The sequence below is a fragment of the Saccostrea echinata genome, unplaced genomic scaffold (assembly GCF_033153115.1).
Source record: "Saccostrea echinata isolate AGI-Se365-2 ecotype Australia unplaced genomic scaffold, CSIRO_AGI_Sech_v1 ptg000030l, whole genome shotgun sequence".
Taxonomy (NCBI): Eukaryota; Metazoa; Mollusca; class Bivalvia; order Ostreida; family Ostreidae; genus Saccostrea; species Saccostrea echinata.
The window spans coordinates 26,903,141-26,928,943 of record NW_026889779.1 but is presented as its reverse complement, the minus strand read 5'-3'; the positions used below and the strand labels follow the sequence as shown (position 1 = coordinate 26,928,943).

At 33.7% G+C, this 25,803-nt stretch overlaps 1 protein-coding gene across 1 annotated transcript; it reads left to right on the top strand.

Annotated features, from left to right (window-relative positions):
- Positions 1-689: 689 nt before the first annotated feature.
- On the top strand, positions 690-25,189 carry LOC133196640 (orexin receptor type 2-like). Its single transcript, XM_061332503.1, has 2 exons — positions 690-947; positions 23,684-25,189. Exon 2 carries the CDS (start codon positions 23,698-23,700, stop codon positions 24,946-24,948), a length of 1,251 nt encoding a protein of 416 aa, XP_061188487.1. The 5' UTR covers positions 690-947; positions 23,684-23,697; the 3' UTR covers positions 24,949-25,189.
- Positions 25,190-25,803: the final 614 nt, after the last annotated feature.

Here is a 25,803-nt window from a genome sequence, read left to right as displayed (position 1 = left end):
AGGTTTTTTCTCAGGTACTTTCTAATGTATGATCAATACAAATAATATGTAAGTTTAAAATTAACCAAATTTCTCCGGAATTTGTTGCTAGTTTATAATTTATTTAATGTTATTTCCCCCCCTCTTTTGTTTGTTGACAGAAAAGCAATGTTTACGTCCGTTATATTATTTTTCATAGCGCTGCAAGTACATGTATAGTAGTGATTGAGATATACACTACTCGAAATTATAGAAATTGATAGAAAGAATATTGGTATGTGATTGGTATTGAAACTTTCTAGTTTAAATTATATAAATGTATCATTTCAAATGAGTTCGATCTTCAACAGTTTCATACTTACTTCCCACATACGATGATCACTATAAAACAATAAAATTTCGCATATTAAATACGCTCTGTTTGCAATCGGTTTTAATATATTTGAAATCGATTTACATGTAAAAGTGGAGTACAACTGCAGCGTCGTCAAGGTATCGACCGAAGGGCGGTACTTAAATAGCACTCAGTGGTGTTTCAGAGACAAAAGGGTGACAAGTGCCACCACCCTCAGTGCCGTTATTGCTAATTTGTGGGGAAGAAAAAACGGAGCAAAACAGTAAAGAAGAACGATCAGTTGGATAGAGAACATTTGATCTAACTAAGACAAGATTCCTGAAATTATATTTCATACGTTCAATTTATCCCGTTTATACTCGTGGACAGAGAGGTGAACTACAGCTGGGAGCTAATGTCGATAGATGTATCGAGTAGTTAGTGAGATGTGTGTTTCTTATCCTATCTAATGACCACCACATTATCATATTGCTGGCACGGCTTACAGGGTGATACACACTTTGACTACTCAGATGCAGTGTTTTAACAACGTTCACAAGTTACATTTTATCATTTACAAGCACTCCGTCATAAGAGTTTACTGAATACAGCTGGTACTCTTTTCTTTCAACAGGTAAGTTTGAATTATTTCACATTATTTAAAAAAAATATACATATAATATACTGGCATCGTGACAAGACTTTCTAAAAGTAAAATGTTCTCTAGTCGGATTTTGCAATATTTTCCCTTTAACGTATCATGCAGCCATGTACAGGGGAAAAAAGTTCAATCTAATAGGTTTGTGAGAATGCTATTCTTGTTTAGATATATAAATCACATTTTAGATAGTACTATGTCGTTTATATAACATTCATTTTATGTTTCTTTAATTCCGTTATTTAAGTCGTAATAGTATTAGATACCTGTAACTAAGTGAGAGTAGAATAAAAAAAAAAAACAGGTAGAATATGGGAAGGTCGTTAATAAAAACAATCGGTGAATTGCTTGTAGGCAAGGTTAATATCCACATAATAAACCAATAATCATCATCGATCAAAGAACTTTGCAATTAACACGAAGTACTTTACCAATGATGTTTCCTGTCACCAAAGTCCACATTCAAAGCTTCTATGTCTTAATCTAAAATGGTAAAGAGTTGTGCGCTCCAAGGAATGTATATGTACTGCTTTGCACATTGGAACTAATTGGTGATTTTGCAATATGAAAATTTTCCATGGCTCAGTTGTAGGTAAATGTCAGTGCAATAAAAAAATATTTTCTTGGGAAACTGTGGCTTAAGTATTGGGCGTAAGCAAGTGGTATGTTGTAAATCTCACAACAGTTTAACTCGGAGGTAAATTAAATTCCAGATGTTCTGTTCTGTCTTTACTAGTCAAAAAAAGACTCCTTACTATTTTCGCGTTCAAAATTTTAGCGGATACTTAGCGCTAACGTAAATAAATCGTTGTTTAAGATCAAAAATGGCAAACATAGAAACCATGCATCGTACAATGGATAGTTATAAATTAAGCTGGTGTTGTTTTCTCCATTTCTTTAAATTAAATGATTACTTACACAGTGGTATGTTTTCAGTTAGTCTTACCTACTTATAAGGTATGTACACCTAAATATGTGTAGTAAAACACAATTATAGAGAACCTGCATATAATGAATTGACGTTTTCAGCGAAGTGATTGGCACTTTGCTATAATCGTGTTTTACTTTATGTAAAGGCTACCTGTGTTAATTCCGAAGAGTGCTAGCATGTCCTGGCTTGCTTTGCCGCTACGATCTTGAACACAGCCCAGAAAACCAGCTGTGCTGCTCTTAAAACGGTTTATTTATTGCTCCTGATCACTTTTTATAACTGGCCACTTTAATGTTACAAAGGAGAAATTAAGGAAAAGATGTCACTACCTCCCCTTTCCTTTAAATAAATGGAGCCTATGCCCCTACAGAAAAATTGAGATTATTTAATCAACCCTCTTTAAGGTATTTAAATTAGTAAATTGGTATGTTATTTCGGGGAAAAGTTTTGATAGTATTCATCCAAACGCTGTCTGGCGCTGAATTCCAATTACAAGATAAGTTTATGTAACAAACTGAAAAGGTTCTGTCTCACAGCAGTTAGACGAGACCGTTGTTCAGTGTGACTGTCGTGGGGAAAGCCAGCCACTTTACAAAATAAGTGGGTTTTTTTTTCTTCTCAAGAATTACTTTACATACATGATATTCCAAAATACATTTTGGTCATTCAGATATATTTAAACAACAAATGATCTGATACCAAACAACAAAATATTTATTAATAAAACACTTATTAAACAGCTTCTGTATTTAGTTTCTTATGCTTACATAAAAAGAGGAATAGTGATGAAATTGTTTGACTCCATACAGAACCTTGGATCAAAAGACTAAATGATGACTCTAATATTTATGCTTCTGTACTCAGAAATTGTTGACTAGAACACGTATACGATACAAAAAGCGATGAAAATAAATGACACAAAAACAACATTGTTATAATTAAAGATAAAACTTTTAAACTGTCCATTAGACTGAAATCAGATTGATTTAAGTCACTGTTGGTGTTAAAATTGAAAACAAACGATAATTAATTATGTACTTTTTCGATGATTTTTAAGTTAGTTGAAAAAAAAAATCTTCAAAAGAGAAATAAAAAAATAGATTTGGCATTTCATGGAGTTCGAGATTCAGCTACATCCGAAATGAAATGAAAAAGTATGACATAAAAATGTACACGAGAATTATTAAAGTATACGTCTTTTGTTCAGCACTCAAGTGTGTAACCTTATTATTTTCAAATAAACTAGTACCACAATGTGGCATGGTTTGATTTTTTTTTTAGAGTACTGTCGACACAAAAAAATTATCTTTTTTTACCACTAATTTTTTTTCTACAGTTTCCTTCATAAATAAATATGATTTGAACGAAATTTCTGAATTAGTGTTTGTTTCGATATTGCATTACTTAATGAAGCTGAAAAACAGCATCTTCTGATCCACCACCTTATTATTATCCTCGGACAATAAACGAAGACGTTCGAGACATGTAGCAGATGACAGTATAAGCCTAAGATACTAAACTATCAAATCTTATAAGTCAGTAAATATATACACAGTTCGCTTATCTATTCAACTAAAGCGTGTACATGTTAAGTATTTTTTAGTACTAAAAGTTGAGGATTTATCATATAGAAAATTCTTAAGGGCGATGAAGGTATTTTTCTATGTACTCCCCTCGCACGAATTCACCACTGAATCTTTATCGCTCATTGGTAGATAATAAATAATTTTTTTTTCTTGATTAATAATGACTCAAGAAATTAACTTGACCAAAATTCAAACAGCGGATCTGTGGGGGGGAAACATACATGAGATAATTCAGAGCAAAAAATCTGCCACCTTTCTTAATTTTTTTTTTGTTTAATTTACACAAAATCAAAATAGATCACTGCATTCAATGGTTTTACTAGGATCATTTTTTTCTTCCATGCACCAGGGTATATCTTTTCTCATAAATCTCTGGATACCGGGGGGGGGGGGGGGGGATTGTACAGACAGACATACACATGTAGATGAAAACTAATCAACAAACAGGATGGATATCAAAATAAAGAAATGCTTGATCATTTGGTTGTACATGTATGTTTATTTGTCTTCATTATGTGAGATTATGTTCCTGAGTGTTTAAGCAGTAAGGAACATTATTCCGAGAAATTCTATATTTATAATTATATAAAAACACACTTCAGGAGGAGTCTGTTAAGGATTTCCTCTCTGTCTGTCAGTCTGTCACACTTCGATTTGCAAGAGCTTGCAGATAATGAGCTTATTTAAATATGTAAGTCTATCTTCACAAGATACAAATCAAGTTTTCATGTCGTTCCTTTTTCGTTGATTTTTGACGGAAATAAGATTTTATGATTAAAATCCGGGTAGGAGAGGGGCATTTATTAATATGTAATACTCGCAGAATGCTTATTATAGGGCACATGTTGATGTTAGAGTAAAAGGTAATCGCCAGCACAGATATACGGATGATGACGGACCATGAAAATAATGAATAATTTTTTTGTTTGTTGTTAAACGTCCCTTGTAGATAAGAATACAATATTCTGTATTCAGATCAAATATATTTTCACTAATCACCTTCTCGACAAAATTTGGATTGTGAAACAGTACAATTGCCCTTGTGAGCGTATAAAATTCAGTTCATTACAATATGATTTTCTTAAATACATTTGTTGCTTCTTCCAAAATGCATCTTGTAGGTTACTGCAAAATAGTTAGGTAGAATGTTGAAAATCTATTCAGTCACAAAATATAGCAAAAGATAATCGACATTATTAGAGTCAAAGTGTATAATCAGAAGACATCTTCGACATCTTCTCGCGCTGTTTGAAAGAAAGCCGCTATCAGCTGGAAAAAATCGAGACATCATTAAGTATTTAGAGAAGAAATTAAAGCCCCGGAAAGTAATTACACGAGATTGGAGGATATGTTGTGACTTAGCTGGAGAAGACAACGCCAAAACCCTGAGAAAGCTCAAACTGAGTGACATCTGATTTCCAGGTAGAATTAGGCAGAAGCCCTACGAAGATTGATTAAAGTGCTTTAATACAATTTGTCTCCCCTTTTTTAATATCGGAAATATCCAAGCGAATGACAAACAACGACGTGAACCTCGGCATTTCTTTATTGGAGTTTTCTATCCGGCATCAGTAATTCTGCCGAAAACTTTTCCGGTGCTTTATAATTTAGAAGTTCAACAAGTTAATCCTTCGAAGTAAATCCCTAGCAATATTTAGATACCGAAAATGATGCCCATAGAATGCAGTTTAATACGATATTTTTATGTAGTAAGTAATTGGCTCTGAAGTTCTACATTATATACTTACTTTATTAAATCAAAAATTAAATATAACATTGCTGATTCTTCCAATGATCGATTTAGAGTCACCTAATGTAGACTTCATGGTTTCTTTCTGGTTTACATCAAAGGAAATATATTATAATGATAGATGACATTATTTTCCCCATTACTAAATAATTGTTGCAAACCATGGATATTTTATTAAATATAATAAAGATGGCACAGCAGTAAGCGAGTTAACCAATACAGTCATAGCATATTCCACAATGGATCAAGGTAAATGATGATGATTGATTTATAAACAAGTAAGAGAATAAACATAGATTAAATTATCAGATAGAGAATAAAATCAATCCATGCTGGTTCCTCGGTATCTTGTTTCATGGACGAGTGAACTGGAAAATTGAAGTACATTCTGTCCACATCCAAGTGAAATGTCGAGCGTTTTACGTTAAATTCATCTTCGCAACGATAGAAAACAAGTGTTGTCTCAGAATATATTCTTGTGATATCAGTCGTCATGGAAACAGTCTTAAAACACAATTTGCTGGCTTTTTCTGTTTTTTTTTCTTTATTTGTTTACTGACGGGAAAATGTCTTTAGCAGGCATCACGTTCATTTAAGTCGTCTTATGGACACTTTCAATACGGAGATATAAAGTGATTTAGATGCGCGTATTCTGTTATCTGAAATGAAATCAATTCTAATCACAATAGTCTTAATCTGCTCAAATACCACTCGAAAGCTGATCACGATAAATAAACCACGCTATGTTCTTTGAGTTTCATCGCGTTTGCACTCATTCATAAGATTTATGACTGAACTTAGTTCAACTTTTTTGGTCACTATTTCTAAAGCAAAATGGTATTGTTACCTGAACGCAAGTGAAAATATTGGATAAACAGGTAATAATCATACCCTCTTGTCTTGAGTACTGGCAGTTGTTGTTCGGACTTTTTTTTTAAATTACAGTTAAACAAGTGTAAAGCTGTCAATGTGACAGCAAACCGAGTTTTCTTTTTGTGAACAGAAATTTCTTGCACGAATATACAACTTTTCCATTTGCAAGAGTTATTTCCCTTTGTCGTGATTATACCTATTTCTCTCACTATATCCTGTGTAGTAACTTACAAGTAAAAATTTAAATGTTTAAACGTCTTTGACAATTCCGTATCGTATCTTTATTGACAAAGCATGGGACAATAAAGAAAACATAATGAACATACACACAGATTTTATTATCAGATACTATCACATATACTTGGTAATGCTATGGAGGGAAAACAGCACCTTATGTTGGTTGACCGTAGATTGACACCGGAAAGGAAATAACTCTTGTAAATAAGAACACCGTCTATCATTAAAACTTTCTATTCTAAAAACTGTAGGAGGTGACATGTATCCCAATAAAATCAATGTACCCTATTAGGATATTTTGCATAGAAATGACTACGTTAATGTTCGACAAATGGCATTTTCCCCATAAATGATCAAAAAATCAAAATGCAAGAACCATGCACATCTCTGATATATGTACAATCGATCTGCAAAAATAACGACTTCTTATCTTGAAAACTAGGAGGAATTATCCGGACAAATGATGTACCTTATATGCAATATTTTGAAAAAAAGGACAAAGTTCTACAGCTGGTATTTTTCTCATAATTTATCAAAAATTAAAATCTAAGTAATATGCACATCTCTGGTGTATGTACAATTGCTCTGTAACATAAAAAAGTTCCTATCTTGAAAACTGTTGCCAAATTTAAAAAAAAAGTTCAACAATCGGGGCCCATTTTACAAAAGTACTTATGTCTATGACCAAAAACTTTAGTTGCTTGTAAAATTTTAATACAACCTAATACCTATGTTTCTATTAAAAATTGTTTGCATAATTCAAAAAGAATAAAACCATTTTCAAAGTCATGTAAAAAGAAAAGTTATTTGCATAAAAACATTTTGATCTTAGTCGTAAGTTCTTTTGTAAAACAGGGCCCTAGTATTTTTCTCATAAATTACCTAAAATAGACATTTGTCAAAAAATTACTCAACAGCTGGTAGTCTTGGTACAAATTAGCCAAATCCAAGCAGTATGCACATCTCTGATATATGTACAATTGATCTGCAAAACAAAAACAGTCCCTATCTTAAAAACTATAGGAAGGGTTATCCGAATTATACAGAATGTTTTTCTACGGAAAACCCGGGTAAACATGGGTTCATAAAACTTGGTGTCAGCGACCTACGTCTAAACAATTTACGTAATCTTTTGTTCGAATTTCAAGTCCAACTATTTGGTTGTCAACGTAAACTAAAACCCTGTTTAGAATGGCGTAGCACGTAAAATAAAGTAAAAGCAACTCTGTAATTGTTGCATCCACCAGATCAGATGAAATGGTGTTATCATTGAATAAAAAAAAGAAACTATCGTAATGCATCATAAATTTAAGGTCGCCTTTCGGAAAATATACGATGACATGTGCTTGTCACAGATACTTTTTCTCATCTATTAATGCCAATTTGGGACTCGACGTGTAACAGATTCGAGCAACTTGTAGAAACTCAATATTTACTGTTCATATTAATTTACAAATCCCCCGTCTTGCTGTATTGGATTTCAGACACTTGGTACAGTGTCAGCAGCTATTTCCTTCACGCCTGAAACTGTATGCAATGTGTCCTCCTCAGGGAAATCTAGGAATTTATTACCCTAGCTATTCGAATTTTAAAGTCCTAAAATTTATTCCAGTGGCTGTAATGTATATTTTCACTAAGGAGGTCATCATTTAATTGTAAAAGGGAGGGAGGGGGCAAACCAGTAAAGGTCAGATTATTATTATTTTTTTTTTTGTCTTTCCAATGGAGGACAATATTATTTATCAATTTTATTTTTAACCTTGGAGTGAGTGATGGAAGAAAAAAATCTGGGATACACGTAGTAAAAAATACCAATGAATAGTATATAAATCTTATTTCAGCTCATTATTTATCCTATGTATAAGATGTTCCTAAAATGAAGTCAACAAATTTATTTTCTTTGTATAGCAACTACCAGTTTCTTTATGAAATTCTTGAGGAAAAAAGATTACAAGATTGATAATTTAAGAATGACGTATTTCTGAAAAAAGAATTAAGAAACTTCTGTTGATCACTTATGAACAACATCACATTTTACAAATCGAGTACCTGGTCAAATTCAGGATTCCTTTTGACGAGGAATATAAATACATGTAATAGGTTGTTACTGGTATATTTAGGAAACTTCCAAGAATATTTTATTTGTTGTAATCTACATATGTATCAAGATAAAACATTTTTTGAATGTGGCTTACCCCTACATCAGCTACTAATGGTCTCCCGCGTGGTGCAGTGGATAGAGCGTTTGCACTAGAGTCGCGGAGTAAGGAGTTGCAACGAGCTACGAACCGAGCTCCCAGGTCGCAATAGGTGCTGGCACGAAAAAGTTCCTGAGTGCCGAGTATAGGTCTAAATTCGCAGCCCTCTGCCGACAAGTGGTGGCGTCTCCATATGAGTGAAAAATTCTCGATAAGGACGTTTAACAACAAATATTTACATTTCCAAATATTTTTCCTTAAGATTGTTTGCAAATTAGAAAAAGTTCATGTTGTCATGAACTACCGTGGGATGAGTAAGAATATTTCCATTGAGATGTGATTGAAGTCAAAAAATGGTGCAAACTTTATTTTCAAAAATGATCGTTGAATGACAAAAATATGTGGCAAGTCATCAGACAAATAATGTAAATATAAGATATGAATTTAATTTTTGAGAATTCATGATGTGCATGAAATGCAAAGCTTCGATATACATGTATTACATCTACACAAACTGCATGAAATAAGGATGAAATGAAATATTTATCATTTTGGGTTTGAATATCACTGTTCTTACTTTCTAGAATGAGTTGTAATTGATAATGTACGTAGAGGGCCATTTGTATGATGCTTCAGAATCTTCATATACGTACGATGGCCGACAGACAACGGCCGCCACTTTTGATTAAGAATATTGTCATTTTGTACAGCATTTTTGTCAATTTTCGTTAACAAATTGTAACTACATGTAAACTGGTAATGCTAAATGAACAATTTAACTGACAATTTCAACCGGAGAAAGTCATTAAAATTCTTTCTTGTGATTTGTAGATAAATAAAACAGGTTACTCGAAGGTGATAAGCTTTAGGTTATTACAGAACTGCAAGGTCAAGGTGATTCTAGATTAGTATTGTCTTCTAGATATTCTTTCTCGACAGATTATAGTAATCAATTCATAAAATGTCATGTTGGTGTACGTGCTGCTTTCATATACAAGTAACCAAAATGAAATTTTCTAGGTCTGTCAGAAATCTGATTTTTGTTTATAATCGGACGTGTCTTTGATCAATAAACTTCTTTTTTTAACTATGCGCACGAGGAAATGATCACATAAGTTAAAAGTACCTATATTTTCATTCTCATGTCACATTGAAAAATAACTGGCCGACCAGGTGGAAGTCTTTAGAGGCTGCGTTGGCCTTTAAAGGTGTTTTAAACACTTGTGTATTAATTATGTGTATTTAGAGAGTAAATACAGGCTCCCACGTTAAATTTAAGGTTGTCGTTTTATTCTTGCTTAAAAAGGGGTATATTTCCTTATATAAAATTCTGTTTTTGATACATTCCCAAAACTATAGATTGGATGCTCACATGTAGAGCTACCAAACCGTGGTTTTCTTTCTCAACATAAGAGCGGTAGACTCGAGTTGTCTCACACTCTGAGGAGGTACATTCATTCATGTGTATCCATTACAACAAACGTATTATTTTAATCCGCCTTTTTAAATACATTCCTAAGAATATCTTTCTACATGTAATATTACAACAAGAAAAGTGACAGAATGACGAATATACGTCTAGCATCTAGGATTTTGGGTGAAAATCAGTAAAGTGCACCCTATCTCTTTCCAGTCACCTTAGTTTCAAATCACACGAAAGAATTTTTAATGTTTTTTCGCTAGTGAAAATTGTCAGTGTAATAATTGTACATACATAGCATTAACCGTTTATTTGTAATTTGTCAGCGAAAATTGTCAAAAACGCTGTACAAAATGACAACATTCTTAACCAGAAAGTTGCGGCTGCTGTCGGCCATCGGACATACATGTACGACTATTCCGTGACATCTTCACCTTGACCACGCATTACTAGTTAAAGCTCTAGTGCTGTCACGAAAGAAAAATGAATGAAATAAAAATCCATGTTATTTCTTCAAGATATCTATTATGCCATTTCTCTTTTAGTTCATGAACTTCGATTCAATTATACAAGCGATAATATATCTTTTACTCATAGTTCACTTTCTAAGAAAAAAATTCTTCATAAGCATATTCCTAATATCAAAATTGAAATTGAATTGCTATACCTTTAATTATATATTCTAAACAACATAAAATACTTACAAAGATGCATAGCGGGTTCTAGTAAATGTTCTACTAAGCCCCCTTCTTTACTCTATACAAAAATATTAAAAGCAACTTCAGGAGTACCGTACATGTTTGAGAAGTGATGTTAATCAGATGAGGATATTTAAAAACTCCAAGGAACCTTTCGAAAAATTGAAATCACAAAATTTTACCATCATCAAAACGTACGACTTTTCAACACGTTAAACTACCATTTTCCTACGATATATTAAAGGCATCTTGACACCATAGATAACTGCTTATCAATAAAAATGGAACTCAGAAATATACATTGTTAATGGTCATCTGCATTTGTTAAAACATTCTTTTTCTACACACAAATGCCCTAAAATTGAAAAGATGCTTGAATTTCTGATTGACAATATGCAGTTATTGGAGTCCGCGATAAACAATATCGGAAAATTCCCATGGGTACTAATAGTGCCCAGTTACAGTTATTAGCAGGTTTGTTTTTGTTTTCTCATGAAGCAGAATTTATTCATAAAGCAGAGTGAAATATGAAGATAACGAATAGTATTCAATCTCGAAAGTCCTATAAAACTATACAAATTTGGAGCAGAGCAAATACGGACCTCAATATTTAGAGGAGGGATCAGGTGTCATAGATGAGTGAGCATCCCCTGCCGAATTGAATGTTCGAAAGTCACACATGAAAAAAACACATTCCTGGCTGTGGCCTTCTATTCGACATTTAAATATATAGAGGACGTTTAATCAATTAGTAATATTAAATTTTCATTCCTACGTTGATTCGATATATCCCTTTGAACTTGAAATAAAAGACACCTAAGAGCCTGAAACATTTGTGTCAAGAAATGGAGAACAAATTAACAAATTTGGCTTAACAATTAAGCCAAAAAAAAAATTATGATAAACGTGATAACATAAACTTTTCTATTGTCAACTTCTCTTATTATTGTTAGTAACATTGTACCAATATCATCTGGCATAATTATTAGGTTTATGTCTCTCAGTTTCTAATTACTACAAGGATATAAGCTTGTTTAAAGTCAACATTTCACAAATTCTACTGTCGATACAGTGACCTTGTTATCAAATACAATCTATCGCTAAGTCGAAGGTTGACAGACGTTTTTCATACAATATTGTTAGGTTTTTATTATCACACATCGTTGTCTACAGATTTTTCTTTTACCCTATCTTGACGAACAGCACACGGTCGGTGTGCCCGGTCGACAGGGGATGCTTTTTCCTCCATGTCAGTTAATCCCATCTCTGATGTTTTTAGAGGTCTGTATTTGCTCCCTCACAATACTGAGTATGCATAAATGATTGAGCCTTTGGGCTTGTTCACTGTTCCTTATCTTAATATTTTATAAATGGTTAATTTAAATCCCTTTCTCTTCTTAGGCTAAAAATTTTAAGTCATTAAGAAAAGTGAGATTTACGATACATGTATTTAGCTTAAACTAGATAGAGACTTTTTTCGTGCTTAGGCAGATACAATGTAGTTTAACATCAAATTGATGACATTCTTAGTGCAATTTCGATGGTGTAAAAGTTCTCTACATGTCGAGCTATTTATGCGCTGAATTATCATATTTTGAAAGACATCTCATAACTGCAACGGTTTAAAAAAAACCCTAAATCCTTTCTAAACGTAAAAAAGTACATGTATTTCTTAACAATGGTTCTCAACATGTCGAGCCTTTTTCAACCGTGAAGAACTTATTTCTTAACATGGGTCCACGTTTTCTAGAAGGGGGGGGGGGGTCCAGAGTATTTTATTACTGGCTTCAATATATACATTTAATAACTCTGAAAATTCGGGGGGGGGGGGGTTCGGACACCCGACCCCCGCTCTAGATCCGTGCATGCTCTTCTTTTTCGATCCTTAAGCGGAGGACACTTATTCTCTGCTTTAGCTTGATTGGTCATCGCTTTTATACTTAATTTGACTACGGAGTACTTTGTCTACCTGATCAACATATAGAGCTCACAGGGGTGTGGCCAGTCGACAGGAGATACTTATTCCTCTGAGGTACCTGACCCTACCTCTGGTGATTCCAGTGGTCCGCGTTTCTGCTCTGTTAACGAATCGTTTTTAACTGGATTTATGAGATTAACCACTATTGTTTTCTTCACCTTTTACAACGATTTATTTATGCAAGAGTCATGTGGTTAATCTATTTCAATAGGTTGTATAAAAAGTATCATGCTTCTAGAGTGATTGATAAAATAGTTTGTGAATTTACGCATTTATTGCACAAAGTGTATTCTCTACGTTGAATTCTCCCACATAACAAAAAATACATATGGTTAAAAATTTCAGCTCAAATAAACCATGCGCTAAATGTATTATGGCAAAAGTGTCTTTTTAAGAATATCACTAAATGGTATTTTCCTTTCCTAATTGGACTAAATGAAATAGTTCCATTAGTTAATTAAACAATGGATCGCACAGACGCCATATTGTCGATGTGTTGGAGAGGGATATTGACATGATCGTATATCGAAATTCCAATATTCAATTTGAGAAAAGGAACCCAGAACCGTAAAATGTAAAGGAACGTGATAGTGGGAGAGTTACTTGCGTTAAGAAAAAAAACAATATTAGTAAATCCGTACTTTCACAAATTATACCGGAGTAACCGCTGACGATATCCTTCACTCATTCTGGTTCAATGAGTGGATATGGACAAAAAAATTTCTCGATCAATTTTTGTACCTGACATTGACCGAGTATGACTTTGAGAAATGCCTTCGCGTTTATGTGAAGTTCTTTCTGCGTTGTTGAATTATTAATTTCATTCTTGGATCTTGAAGCATGCTGAATCTAAATGACAATATTATATCTCCCGAGGTAAGAAAATAGCCGGAGATTTAAATAATGCAAGTTAGAGGTTAATCTGTTAATTCATCAAAATCGTATCTTCATCCTTTACAAGTAGGTATTCTTGACTGTACAGCTGATACACATTTCAAACTTCTAATGAAAAGTGTCGACTTATATTATTAATTGTTGACAATCGAAATTTATTTCATTTTTTTCTAGCTGCCTTTTTCAAGACCATATGGCAAGCCAGTTTATGTGAGAAATCATTAAATCTAGAGGGTTATTAGTGTAATTCTTTGAATTTTATGTATTACATATCACATTTGATCCAAATATACCCGGCTTATTCCATTTTCATTTATATTTTTGGAATAATATGAATATGTCACATCATACACATCAAGTTCTTCAACTAAAATTAGTCAAGAATCATTTGCTACCCCCATGTAGTTTCTTGGATACAGACATTCCTGGCAAAAGCATGGATTAATTCACGTAGTCGTAAAGGCTAATTTGTTTAAAAAATGATTCTATAAAGTGGAACTGTATAATAATAATTTAAATAATTTATAATTATGCGAGATACTTGAAATGTATTAAAAATGATTTAAGGATATGGTACTTAGAAAATCGTACAAAGAATTACAGAATGTAAAAGGAAACTGGAATAACCTTAATGCGATCAATCCTTGTTCGTCGTCACATGCCCAATTTTTTTTTTAACATTTTCAGCTTTCCTGTCATCAATTTGAAACAAAGAAGATGGGTGACCAAGGCGGGTGAAGTGCCTATAGTGCGACAAACATGAAGTGAAAAATAAAATCTCAATTTTATCAAAATTTTCTTTGATATTTCATCTAACATTAAAGTATACTTTATGTAAAATCTCTACAATTTACAAAAATCTCATAAAGACTGAAATTACTTGCCTACGAAATAACATACACACACTAAAAGGGACAAAAAGGATCACTTTCTCATACTTAAACAAATTTTTTCGGTCTTCACTCCATTTTTGTAAAAGTTTATCCTAAAAATTTGCATAAAAATATACATTTTTTGGTTTACAAAAACATGATATGGAGCAAAGACCCACTATACCTTAAAAGTACACTTTTATGACAAAACATTCGCATCTTTCCGAGAAATACTTGAAGTCCATTAAGTCAAGGGTCATATTACAAACATGATCTAAATGCCACTATTCATCAGGAGCTGTATAGCGTAGTGGTTAGCGTGTTAGTCTCAAAGCAATATGATACTCCGGATATTTATTGTTTGGGGGTTCGAATCCCACGAATACCATTTAATTTTTCTAATAAAAGAATAATTTTTTTCCGAAATTTTTTTCCTCAGAAAAGTTTTTTTGACCTAATGTCATAAATCTCAATGATGGGAACTTTAATTTAAATACATCTACTTAATTCACAAACTGAATATGATTTTTTTAAATATCTAAAGCCATAGGCATTCTGCACGCCTTGTTCACCCATCTTTGATATAATAAAGCATTTGTGCTCAAGACGAAATTTAAAATGTGAATTTTATGCGGTCATCGACATAGCCCCTCCCTCTTTTTTTATTAGTTTGAGAGTGGATGGGTAGAGAGAGAGAGGACGAGTGCACATTCTCCAAATTTATGGAATCTTCAAACACTCTTTTTTGTTCCTAGAAATGTAGAGGACAAACTGTATGTTAAAACAAGTCGTGACATGTATGCGACAAGAATAAACAGGTTTGTGAAGAGATTAAGTGTAGAGGGAGATGCTGCAACATACTCAGATGATCGCCAGGGCACAATCGCCTCTTCTTTAAGAAAATCTGTAAAAATCATCCTGATACGACAGCATTCCCATTTGGTTTTAATTCAAGTTTGGTCAAGTAAATGTACATGTCCTAAGGGCTAGGATGCAGCTAAAGTAGGGCCAGAGTTTTATGAAGCTAAAGTAAAGCAAGAGTTTTAAAAGGGAATATTAGTATTGAAAAATTTAAATCTGAAGAAAAGTGGAGAATACTTCGTCATATATACACGTATATACAACCTGTATCCTAGAGATGTGAAGTAAGGATCCCGCTGCGGGACATGTCCTTCATCAGTCCCTCATATGAGACTGTATAAACCGGGGTCCCATGTCCCAGAAGATACAAATCCATCACTGCTCAATTGCCATAAGTGATGAATGCACGTCTTGGCCTTCCACCTACAACTAGTAGCGTGGGAACACGAGCAAAAGATTTCCGAAGGGACGTAAAGCAAATACCGAACAAATCTTGTAGTGTCGAATCAAGTTTTTAATTAAAACTAAAACATACCAGTTGAGTATAAAGAATAATAATTTAAACAAAAGTAAAACACATTCACTTGTTAACTTTCTCCTCAGTTTTAATTTTTATTCGAGTAAAATAATACTCATGTAAACAAAAGTTAAACACATAGTTACCTTTCCTTCACTTTAAATAATTTCCGTTTTAAAACAAATCATACGATTGGGCAACAAGCCATGTATATAAACACCTTTTATGGTTAATGTTACATTCACTTATATTAGAAAGAGGATAAAAATTAGGCATACATGTATTACAATAAAAAAAGATAAAAGATAAATCAATTCAAGAACTGTATGTTTGATTCTGCAAACTAATTGATGATCCATGCAAAATGTACATCTCTGGATTTTGTAAATAGGCAATCTAATTATAATTGTTTTGGTCGCCCGCGTTTTGTAGTGGTTAGAGCGTTTGCTCTAGAGTCTTGATGTAAGGAGTAGATCCTTACGACGCGGGTTCGAATCCACAGCTGGACGTGGAGACCGGCCCTTCGGATGAGACAGTATAAACTGAGGTCCCGTGTCGTAGTAGGTGCTGGCACGAAAAAGATCCCTCGCTGCTTAATATCCATGAGTGCCAAGTATACGTCAAAATCTGCGAATATGTTCAATAACTCGTTTATTATAGCTAAAACATTTCCCATTGAATTATATTAATTATTTCAATCAATTAACTCAAAATTAATGAGAACGTTTAATTCAGTATCGGGATTTTAAACATGTGCAACATCCGCGTCTCTCCTGTATGTGTTCAATATCACATCATTCCGATGAACCTACCAAGCGTTATGATTTACTTATTGTGGTTTTTTATTGAGGCTAATAGGTACTAAATAATTAATTATTTCAATTTTATGTGAAAATAGACACATCTTATGTAGCTGCCACTACCCATCATAAATATTGCTGAGCTGGACGACCACACGAATCTTTTGTTTACAACGGGGCGTTCGATATCGAAATGTTTCGGGGCATACACGTATACGTAATGCAAACTCAGCGTTCATTAAAACCCAAAGGTACTGAACGATTATATTCTCTAGTTTTGTAGTAGTGTTTTTTTTTTATTATGTACTATTTATAAGTTATAGAATAATATTTATTTTCTTATTCGTAGAATACCTAGAAGTAAGAAAAGACGATTTCATTGCGAAAAAAAATCATCATCTGTCCGTGTTTGCTCTGCTCCAAATTTGTATCGTTTTGGACTTTCGAGATTGAATACTGTTCGTTATATCTTTTTATTTCATGAGAACAATCCCATTTAAAGAAAATTGAAAAATCTAAAAGACAGTGACACAGTTGATACCAAACGTCATTTAAATTATCATTCCTAAGTGCAATACATACGCGTCTGCATATGAGTGAAAAATTCTCGAGAGAGACGTTAAACAATAAATAAACAAACATATACACGTATGTATTTATTTCATCAATATGATCATACCGGTCACGGGAGCCTAGTGATAGGGCGTTCGCTTCGTGATCGGGAGCCCGGGTTCGTTTCTTGTTCGCCGCGCCGCACCTAAGACGTAGAAATAAGTAGTGACTGTTCCTTCGCCAAGCGCCCGGCATTGAAGTGAAAGTCACGGGTCCAATGATACCACAGGAGTTCGCATACCTATCAATTTAACCGAAATTTTCAGTAAATAAAAAAAACCTAATACCTATAATAATAACACAAGGAGTGCAACGCTTTCCAGGTCACCGGGGAACCCCTCTCTTAATATCGAGGCTGAAGCGCAATCAATTTTCAATCCAAAATTATAAAACACAAACCATTCTTTTCGGAAGGAACCATTCTTTATGTCTGTTAATGCATATGATTTGAAATGCCTGTTTAACAACAGTAGCAGTGACATTTCTCAACGATTTCGCCCAAACGTTGGTTGTCCGCGACGCCATTACGTGACGTTATAATGGGTGCGTTGATTTACCCAAAAAGAAAAAAAAATGCCAGAGATGAATACATACTGTACATACCTTCAAATTAACTCAGACATCATACAATTCTTAGGTTTATACGTGTGTTATGTATCTCAGCTCTCTTTATTTTTTTTTTTTTTTTTACATTTGCAATCAATTCAATTTCATATATTGCTGCATTGTTCTAAAAACATAATAAAACTAAACAGTTATAAATAGTGATTGAGAAGAGAAATTATTAAAATTACCTCGAAAAGTTTAATTCATGCTTAGATTAAAATCATTGTAGAAAGGTTATCATCAAATAAACAGTTGCACTTACTATAAATGTTTCATCTTTCGTTCAATTCAACGGAAATCACTAACACCCATTCTATTAAAATATCGCCCCAAACTTGGTCTTCTGTTGTAAATCTTAATAAAAAGGGAGGTCGGAAGTAAATGAAATTGGGGAGTGTCTGGACTTGAGCACTTAATGATATTCCATTGACAGAAATATTTTCTAAAAAGTATACGAAGTTCGCTTCCGCCCGAACGCCCACGACGAATAAAATCGAGAGAGGACGCACTCATTTTTACCCTATCCATGCCATTTTTGTACGTAAAGATGTTGTGAGAAGGTAATGACTAAATATTCCAACATACATACAAGACATTAGACAACTAGAAATAAACAAACCTAATAGATCTGTAAATTTATCCAGAACACCACCAAAAAACATCATATTAACCTGAATGTCATCTGTTTTCACACATTAAACGAAACTTTCCACTCCAACTTTCCACTCGCATTTTTTTTTTAATTTAAAACTTTCATTGGTATTAATATTGTATAACGTTCATGCCGTTTATAAAGACAAAGTGTATATTATTAAATTGCTTACAATATGATTTTTCATCTAAGGGCAACATGCTGAACTTTTATTCATTTACTGTTTTAACTATCTTATGTTTTAATTCAAGAATAAAGGAAAACTTCCTATAAAATAAAATATTTATATCAATTTAATAGAAATGGTTTGTGTAAAATGTTTGCATATATTTAACTTCCAATATTTGTGAATCGTCTGTACGGTATTTTTTGTCAGTTTATAAGAATAAATGTATTGTCAATTACATGAGAAAAATAAGTGGGCAGAGAGAGGGTGTCAATTAATGACAATCTTGATAATGATAATTTTAAAAAAAATATGGTAAAAATGCTTATGAAAAGAAGTAACTTGAAAAAAAGATGTTTCCAAGACCTTATTATATTGCAGGGCGACTGCATGGAAAAGGTTTTTTTTAAATATACTGAAAAACGCAGGGTAACATAACATGCGAAAAAAATTTGACTGCATAACCGAAAATTATGAAAACTGGTCAGAGGGATATCTTGGTAACTGGTCAGAGGGATATCTTGGTAACTGGTCAGAGGGATATCTTGGTAACTGTCAAAATGAAATAAGATTTTGGTTATTGTTGATTTTAAAATGAGTTTAAATGTTAGATAAAATACTGGTAAAAACGTTCTAAAAAGTGAAATTAAATCACATCTTAAGTTTACCCTCCGTTTCTTATTTCCTTTCAGTACATTTTTTTTTTTTTGGATGTTTCGGAAAAAAATCGAAGGAGATTGAACGCAGGGACAAACACATATACATGCAGTTCACAACTTTATATACATGTATTTATTCTTTTCTAAGCGAGTTTTAAATCGTTAAAATGTCTTTAGTTAGTAAGTATGCTAAATCATATTCATGTGCGAGGGATGTCCCCGGAAAACGCGAACATTTTCAATATCTTTTGTTTCACGACGACTCTCATACCGTGTTAAGGAATAAAGTTAAAAATAGCATACACCATAATCAACAATTTTTGATTAATGCATAAAAATTTCAATAAAATATCTCTACAAATAACATTTTTCTCTCAGGTATACGAATCTTACAAAATGGCTGTCGAATATTCATTGAATTACATGTAGGAAGATAACAAAGGACTGTATTGTTTATAATTTCTTTAAAAAATAGAAACAACGTTTGAACATATTCATATACAACAGACACTCCCAGGCATATTAAAGTACTTTGTGTATTTTCTACCAAAGATAAAAATAATTCATCTCTAAAGTTCATGACGCTGTATCTGTTTATCCTAAGTTTCAGACAATGGACAATCCTAATAAAATCGATTTTTTTTAATGAATTTGAAGGCAATCTATCCATGGACGATAAAGAAGCGAAGTGAAAACTTTGAAAAGACTACAAACGTAATTTCCTTGCTGAATTACTTCGCATTCAAATAAACTCTATATTTTACATTTACAACATCAAAACGGATGTATTTGACACTTAAAGGTAATGAATCTAATGAAAAGGCATGAAAACCTTTTGGGAATGCAAATTTCACCATAAGCGGAGAATGAAATGCCTGATCGCGGTAAAGGGCAAAGAGAAGAAAAAACCAATATGAAGAGATAATTAAAAAATGTTGACAAGTAGAAAAAAAGTGCGTGTAAAGGACGACATCAAAAGGAAAATAAATAATGTTATTATAACTGGGCTGTCTAATCAGAGGTGTTGAAAAAATATATGTCTATAATGCACTTAATTACTTTCTTTAGTCCAGGGGATGAACTAGATCGATACCATTCTTAGAACTAATTAGTGCTCTTAGTGGACAGCAGGATACATGTATAAAGGTGACTAACAGAGCTTTAAGGATGTTTTATGATTTTTAATTTCGGGTAAAGAACACGTGACAAATGAAATTAAGTAAAAACGTTTTTAACTCGTCAGATAAAACACACTGTAAAAAATAATGACAAAGGACTTAGAAATATGTTTATTAAATGAACACAAATTTCTTCACAGTCGGTATTTATAAATTTTTACAAAGAAAAATATTAAAACTTCTAGTTTTCAATGCCCTTTGTTCAAGAACTTTCTTCTTTCAAGCGGTAGATCCATATGATGAGAATAAGAATATTGTTACCAAGTCAAATGCCATCTTACATAATAATTGAAAATCGTTTACGTGTGTGTCATGAAATGATTATATTACACCTCGAGAACATCAAAAGAAGCGATCAATAAATTACTGTTATATGTTTAAAATGGTACTTAAACGTTGAAACGAATTTTTTCCAATATGAATTTCATACAACCTTTTGAATTGGAGAAGCTTTGACGACTCTCAAGTGTCATGCAATTATATGTTTTTATTGGATGTGTTCGAGGGTAACATTACGTGTCATGATTTGTTGGACCCTAGAACAGTTTGATTCGAGGGTTCGGCAAAACGCGTTAATATTTTGCCCTAGAACACCGTCAATAAATTTTATTATACCTTTTTTGTTTTTTTGACGTATCTAGCTCTAGCGTCTAGTATTGCACCGATAATCGGAGAACATCGAATGTCGTCGAAAGAATGCTATCGATTCCGATGATCAATTAGTATTTTTCATAATCTATCATCGGAAACGTTCTTCTTAAAAAATGGCTCGCTCTGTGATCGGTCGTGAGTTCGAATCTCGTCCGCGACTGACCTAAGTCGATAAAAAATGGGTAGCAACTGTTCCTTCGCCATGCGCTCGGTACTTTGAAGTGAAGGTTGCGGGTCCTTCGGATAAGACCTTAAAAACCGAGGCCCCGTGTCACGGCACACGTTGGCACGATAAAGAACCCTCACTGCTCAATGGCCCTGAGTGCCGAGTCAAAGTTTGAAGCCCTTCACCGGTATATGGTGACGTCTCTGTGTGAGTAAAAAATTCTCGAATGGGACGTAAAACAACATACAATCAATCAATCTTTAAAAATGCATTCCAGAATTATCCGTTACTGGTTTAAAATTTATTTTTTCGTAATGAAAGAAAATGACGTCTTATGTGTTACAAAGCCAACTAGTACAAATCAGAAGTCATTAAGAACCAGAAGATGAATGTATAAAAAGTCTAAAAGAGGCAAAACAACAAAGAAAACAATATATTTTACATATCCATAATAAAGAAATAATATGAAATACTTGAAATAGTCTGCTTTTTATATACAAAACTATGACATCCGAATATAATCGGTAAAATCGCATCGGAAGCAGTAACCGATTCCAGTGGCGGGTTTAAAGGGGGGGCGCTACCCCCTAAAATTGTCAAAGTTAGCGTAAAACATAGTTTCGTCGAGAAAATGTAAAAACGTCTACTCGGTAGACCTCATTTTTACCCTTTAAAATCTTGAGAATCCAGGAGTTCCTGCCTCCTTCTCCCCCCCCCCCCCTTAGCTTCAATTTCTGAATCCGCGCCTGGATTCCAACCGTTGATCGATTATGAAAATTAACCGATGTCCCATCACTACAAGCTTCCATATTTGGATGTATATTAAGGACTGTCTCCATCATGCTTAGCTCTGATCCTTCGACGCATTTGTCTTAGGCACCGCTTTTTTCAGCTCTTCAAATATTTTTTTAAATTTAAATATTTCGGATTTCCAACGTTTCGGCAGTAGCAAAACTGAAGAGACATAGTTTGTCAAAATGCGCATCTGGTGCATCAAAATTGGTACAATATAAGATTTACATTATGACCCCTGGGTCGAGGCCTCTGCTGGTGGACTGTAAGTGTCTCTACAGCCCAGTAGCCAAGTACTTCGGTACTAGCTTGAAAATACAGATATATATTTAATTGCTGTGGTAAAATTTACAAATTTATTTCAAAATTAAGGATTATCTCCCTCATGCATAGTTTTGATCCTTCGACGTATTTGGCTCCAGTCTTTGGCATTGCTTTTTTTAAGTTCAATTTTTTTTAAATTTAAGTATTTCGGATTCCCAACGTTTCGGCATGAGCAACACTGAAGAGACATAATTTGTCGAAATGCGCACCTGATGCATTGGTACCGTGTAAGATTTCTCTGGTTGAGAAATTCGGACAGACAAAGCATTTTGTGGAACTGGAGAGTCAGTTAAAAATTCTGCACAACTATAGCTCTCTGGTTGAGAAATTCGGACAGACAAAGCATTTTGATCAACTGGAGAGTCAGTTAAAAGAATTCGAATTCCTATATCGGGGGTCATGCTAAAATACACCTGTCGAATGAGATATGGAGAAAACGAACAGTGTTCAAGCTTATAGTCCACTTAAACAATAAAAATCAATAGCAGAGCATACACGGACTTCCAAAAAGCATCAGAGGCGGGATCAAGTGCCATGGAGGAGTAAGCATCCCCTGTCGACCGATCACACCCTCCGTGTGCTCCTTATCATGATCGGTTAAGTTAACTGCAGAACTGTAGCTCTTCGCTTGAGAAAATTCGGACAAGCAAAGCAGATATCAATCCGAATTTTCTCAAGCAGAGAGCTACAGTTCTGCAGCTACTCTCTTGTTTGCCTGTCCGAGTATATTTTTTCAACCAGAAAGTTACAGTTTTGCATCTGTTCTCAATGGCAGAACACCATCGAATGTACATAAGATATAAGTAAAGCTGATTCCGCCTACATTGAAGAATTAAAGTGAGGCTAAGAAACGTCATAGCGGTCCAACATCTCATCGACCAGTCCAACATCTCAAAGAGCGTTCCAAATCGACTTTTTGACCAATCAGGAAAACAATGGAAATCTTATACCTTCTTTAGTATAGATTTATAAAGGAAAAAATTTTTAAACTGATAAACAATACATTCTGCTCAGGAAAAATCTAGGAGTTGAAATTCCAGCATTTTTTACATAAAAAAGAAAAAAACATAGGTGTATTAATTGTTTGCGTTTCCATGTAAATCCGGGCCCCTTATACTAGATTTTAATGAAGAATTACTAGCATTTCTGTTGAATATCCTCTCAAGTTAGACTTGTCAATTATTGAGGTAATATAGTATATTAGATAAAATTTATGCTGTGTGAAAGTTATAGAAAATTTTAGTAAATAATTTCTCTATTCTAAGCAACTTTAATCTAATTGTGATTATAGGTAGCTGATATTTTATGGAAATGAACAATACGGATTGTCACAACGAGCAGATCGACTGCAGTGCAGATGAGGGTATACCAGGATGTCCACTGAAGACGTCCGATCTCATTGTTATCGCTATGTTGGCCGTATTCAGCGTCATTGGAATCATAGGGAATGGAATCGTCATTTTTGTGTACACGAAGAAGAAGGATAAACTCACGTCATCGGTTTTCATTCTTGGGTTAGCAGTGTATGACTTTTTGACCTGTTCTATTATAATACCGTATACTGCCTGTATGATATACCTAAGGTTTATGATTCTGTTCGACGCTCTGTGTAAAACTTACATGTTTTTGCTGACCTTCAGCGTACCACTCTCTGCGTTCTTAATGGTGGCTATTGCTGTAGACCGTTATCTCTGCATCTGCCATCCATTCTTGCATCTGTTGAATAAAACCCGGGCCAGGGCTGTTATCGGCCTGTTGACAGTGTTCGCTTGTGTTCTGGGTGTACTAAGCTGTATATCGTATTCTGTTTATGTGTATGCAGAATCGTCGTCTGGGGAGTTTTCAAACTGCACTGATGCGACACACAGTAAAGATAATATCGTTCAGCAAACAATTTCGACACCTTATCTTCAGGAGGAATATACTGGTCAGTGTAATTATCCAGGAACAATTGTGGGCATGGCTTACTTAATAACATGGCAGAAAATATATTCTTCGTTTTATTTGATATCCCTGATAATTGTGCTTTTGCTTTATATTATGATTTATTATTCCGTCACCCGACGAAGGTCCAACAGAAGAAAGCAAAAGGCTATGAATAACATTTGTCTTAAGGCCTCTCTCAAAGAACCACCAAGACAAACTACATCATCCCCGACTTCGTCATTCACCGTGCTGTCCGCTAACGACAACAACGAAAACACCAAAGAACAAAGGATACTACAGGTGGAAATAGGTGAAAATGGCATTTCCTCTCGACCAGTGGAAAATGCGGATGAGACGTCGCCTCTTCAACAGCAGCAGACTCATAAGAACCATCATCTCCATATCAGAGATCATGATACAATAGCTAACATTAAGACAGCGTTGATGCTCTTCATCGTTGCAGTTGTCTTTATCATCGCCTTTTTCCCTGCTTGGTTGATGGCACTAGGTGCCGTTACACACAACAACATTGTTTTTTATATGTACTTTGCTTATAATGTTACTAATCCTATCATTTATGCCTTTATGAATCCAACATTTAGAAGTGATGTTAAGAAGATATGTCATTAGAGCATAATATTTGGATATTTTTTGTAAGGACATACATGTAGTACTCAGTGTGATTTCTTGCTGGAGTGGTGTCCTTAGAAGGTTGATATGAACTGGTCCCATATCTATTAACCTTCAAACGACTCGACGTGAATTGTACTTGAAAAAAACATCTGTTGTCAGTATTATTCTATGTGTAGAGAAACCTGCTTAGTGATGTAGTTGGGTATGTAATTTTCGTTGTTAATTATTCAAAACAAAAGTATGGTACAATAAATTTCAAATTTTGAACTTTGGCTGCCACGCTTAACCTGTTTTCCCCACCAAATCGTCATTATGGAATTGTAAATATTTCTAGGATATGGAACTGTAAATATTTCTGGGTGTAAAGTTTCTCTTATTTTGTTTTACATTTATTCATTTTGACATTGACATTTATACATTTTGACATTGACATTTATACATTTTGACACTGACATTTATACATTTTATAACATTTTCAAAATCTCTAAAATTTAAATATCATTTTAGATTTAAAAATAACGTGACATTACAAGAAAAACAAAACTGAATTTGCCATATTTCTTTAAAAAATATCAAAGTTGTTGTCAATAAATAACACACCAATATTGATAGACTGACCTTAACATAATAGATGGTTTCTATGAACATTCAAGTCTTCTAACGATAACAGAAACGCTTTTTTTCCTAAATCATTAGCATTAAAAATTCTTGATTATTTTAAAATGTTTAAGAACTAATTATTTAAATTAAATTTTCCAAGATTTGTAACAAAGACCTTAGAGGTATCTCCCATCTTCCATTCAACTTTAAAATGACATATATATAGCTCATGTTTTTTTATTTCACTCACAT

Coding starts and splice junctions, on each gene's coding strand:
- LOC133196640 (XM_061332503.1), top strand. CDS start 23,698: ATGGAAATGAACAATACGGATTGTCACAACGAGCAGATCGACTGCAGT.